The sequence below is a fragment of the Sceloporus occidentalis genome, unplaced genomic scaffold (genome assembly GCF_023333645.1).
Source record: "Sceloporus occidentalis isolate IW3139 unplaced genomic scaffold, rSceOcc1.0.p SCAF_120, whole genome shotgun sequence".
Classification (NCBI taxonomy): domain Eukaryota; kingdom Metazoa; phylum Chordata; class Lepidosauria; order Squamata; family Phrynosomatidae; genus Sceloporus; species Sceloporus occidentalis.
Window position 1 is genome coordinate 2,091,562 of NW_028317100.1, and position 2,740 is coordinate 2,094,301.

Consider the following 2,740-nt stretch of genomic DNA (forward strand, 5'->3'; position numbering starts at 1 on the left):
AGGATGCACATGTACTGTGTGTGTTATGTGTTGATGGTGATTGAAGGGTGGGGCGGCTCAGTGATACAGGGCAAACGCTTGCCATGGATGGAGTTGGCTGGGATGTTGGGGTAATGTAGTGAAATAGAACATATTGATGCTGGAGGCATCCTGACTGTACATTCGGTCCGCAAATACTGACATTATCACTTTGCAAACTCATCCATCACTCCTAATAAAGAATGACCTTTGTCCAATGGTTTGTTCCCACCTGGTTACACTTGGTTCCCACACTGCTAACAAGGATATTGACAATTTCTGTTGTTCCAACACCTATCACTTTTATTAGGTTAATGAGAAGTATATGAGTTGTAGTCTACACCATTTACAATGATAAATGGAAATTGTCTAGCACTGGTTCCAAAATTTGGTGTGGGGACATGATTTTTTTGACCCATTCAATGTACAAAGGTCTTCCTTTTGCCCAGACATATGATTTTTTTGAAGGAACGTCTGAAATCCTGGTTGAAAATGGTGTAAATGACGGGATTGAGAGAGCTGTTGCAGTAACCAATCCAAAAGAAAAACTTAAATAACGTTTCGGGTATCTCACAGGCTTCTCTGCAAATCCCATATAAACTATAGCTGAAGAAAAATGGGAACCAACAAACCACAAATACCCCCATAACCACTGCTAAGACAAATGTAAACCTCTTCTCCCTAGCCTGGGTGACTTTCCTCCTGGAGATGCTACTCCTCCTTTTCTTCTTCCTGGAGGAGAACAGGTCCATAGATTTGTTGCTGGACCTAGAAAAGCGGCTGGACTGTTTGGAGAAGGAATTGTTCTTACTTGTCCTCTTGTCCCTGCTGGAGTCTGTATTCTCATCTCTGCTACTGCTCTTCCTCCTCTTACTCTCTGATACACTACTCTCCTCCAGCTCCACATCATCTAGATCTGTGGCTCTGGGTGGGCTTGGTCGAGATGGGCAGTGCCCATTCTCTTTCTCCACTGGCATTTTATAAGAGGTCCCTTTGCTGAAGCCATTCTCTGTGTGAGAAGAACAGCCTGTAGAAGGTTTCTTCTCTGATAAAGTCCTGGTCCTCAGTTTTGCTACTTGGTAAATGCGGATGTACACCAAGATCATTATGACACAAGGGGCAAAGAATGACCCTATGCACGAAGATAAGATGTACCAGGTCTCATCATTTAATTTACACTGAGGGTATACATAATCTTCTGGGTCTCTGTCCATAGAAATTAGAGGTGGGAAGGAGATGACAGCAGAAATAAGCCAGACTATGACAATGATGCCTTTAATCCTCCGAGGGGTCCTCTTTAGGTTGTATTCTACAGCCTGTGTCACTGACCAGTACCTGTCCAGGCTGATAGCACATAAATGAACTATAGAGGAGGTGCAAAATAAAACATCTAAGGCTAAATAGATATCACACCATACGCTGCCAAAGTACCAGTATCCCATGAGCTCGTTAGCCAAAGAAAAGGGCATTACTAATGTAGCCACCAGAATATCTGCGCTTGCCAAAGATACCAAGAAAAGGTTCTGGGGGGCTTTAAGTGCCCTGCTTGTCAGCACTGCAATAACCACAAATACATTTCCCACAATGGTAAATATAATAAGAAATCCCACGATTGCTGCTAGACCCCAGACAGCAGTCACCGAATATTGCCCCACTCCAGGGGCTCCATGGGGCTCAGAAGAGGGTAAGAGGGTATTGTTGATATCAGACGTATTTTCAGGCATATCCATAGTACTGGTGTTAAAGTGGCATGCACATAGATGCGCGGTATCCCTTCCTTTTTGTGTGCCTTGCCAACTTAGTGCCTCCTCAACCCTCATCACCGGCCATTATCACTTGTCTCCTCACCCCAAAGAGTTGTCCTCGGTCCCCAAGAATGAAGCCAAGCAAATCTTCTTCAGGCGACCTGTGTTCCTGTATTTGAACCGGTTTCATGTTCAATACACCATAGACATGAAGCTCGTGTGGGTTTTCTCATCCCGGTTGCTTCTCTTCTCTTGAACCTAGTGATCCAGCAGGGGCAGTGCTCAGAATACTCCAAGAGGAGGTGGATCTGGGCAAGCATACTGAGCTCCTGAGGTTAAATCCCAGGCATCTGCTCCTTCATCAGTCCTGACTTGCGAGCGCTGTGCTCACAATCACCATGCTGTTAACTGCAGATCACAGAGTTATCTAGATTTAACAATGTGAAGATTGCAAAGATATAATCCTCCTCTAATTGTTGAATTTCCTGCTTTTATACAAAATCTCAGAATTAAGCATTTTTGAGGAAACTGGAGAAGTGTAGATCCACAGCACATCCCAATGTACGTATCCCCTAAGTATACTTGGAACGTTGCCTGAATGTGCGGTAAGTGCATTTCTCTGTCTCTCTCTTCATACTCCCTCCCCTTAACCCTTTGAGAGCCAGAGGGGAGGAGGTAGGGTGTGATGTTGACAGTAAGTGTCAAGGCTGTAAATAGGCTTCTTGTGATGTTGTTAGTACCAGGGGTGAAGGCAAGATTTTTTAAAAAATACCTTTTAAAAAACTTTTAATTTCCTAATTATTAAGCTTCCTCTTTTTTAGTGCTTGCTACGGAATTATATACATTAGTACCATAATTCCTTCTGCCACTGCACACACATACATCAGTAACCTTCTCCCTCCCATATAACACCCACATCACATATTTATAGTTACAAACATTTGTATGATTCCTACATGTGATTATAGAATAACACT

General features: G+C 43.3%; 1 protein-coding gene across 1 annotated transcript; it reads right to left on the reverse strand.

Annotated features, from left to right (window-relative positions):
• Positions 1-437: 437 nt before the first annotated feature.
• On the reverse strand, positions 438-1,748 carry LOC149282267 (alpha-2C adrenergic receptor-like). The gene has a single exon (XM_089498404.1). It carries the CDS (start codon positions 1,746-1,748, stop codon positions 438-440), a length of 1,311 nt encoding a protein of 436 aa, XP_089354530.1.
• Positions 1,749-2,740: the final 992 nt, after the last annotated feature.

Bases quoted from the DNA above. Each gene is read 5' to 3' on its own strand.
- LOC149282267 (XM_089498404.1), bottom strand. From the start codon at position 1,748: ATGGATATGCCTGAAAATACGTCTGATATCAACAATACCCTCTTACCC.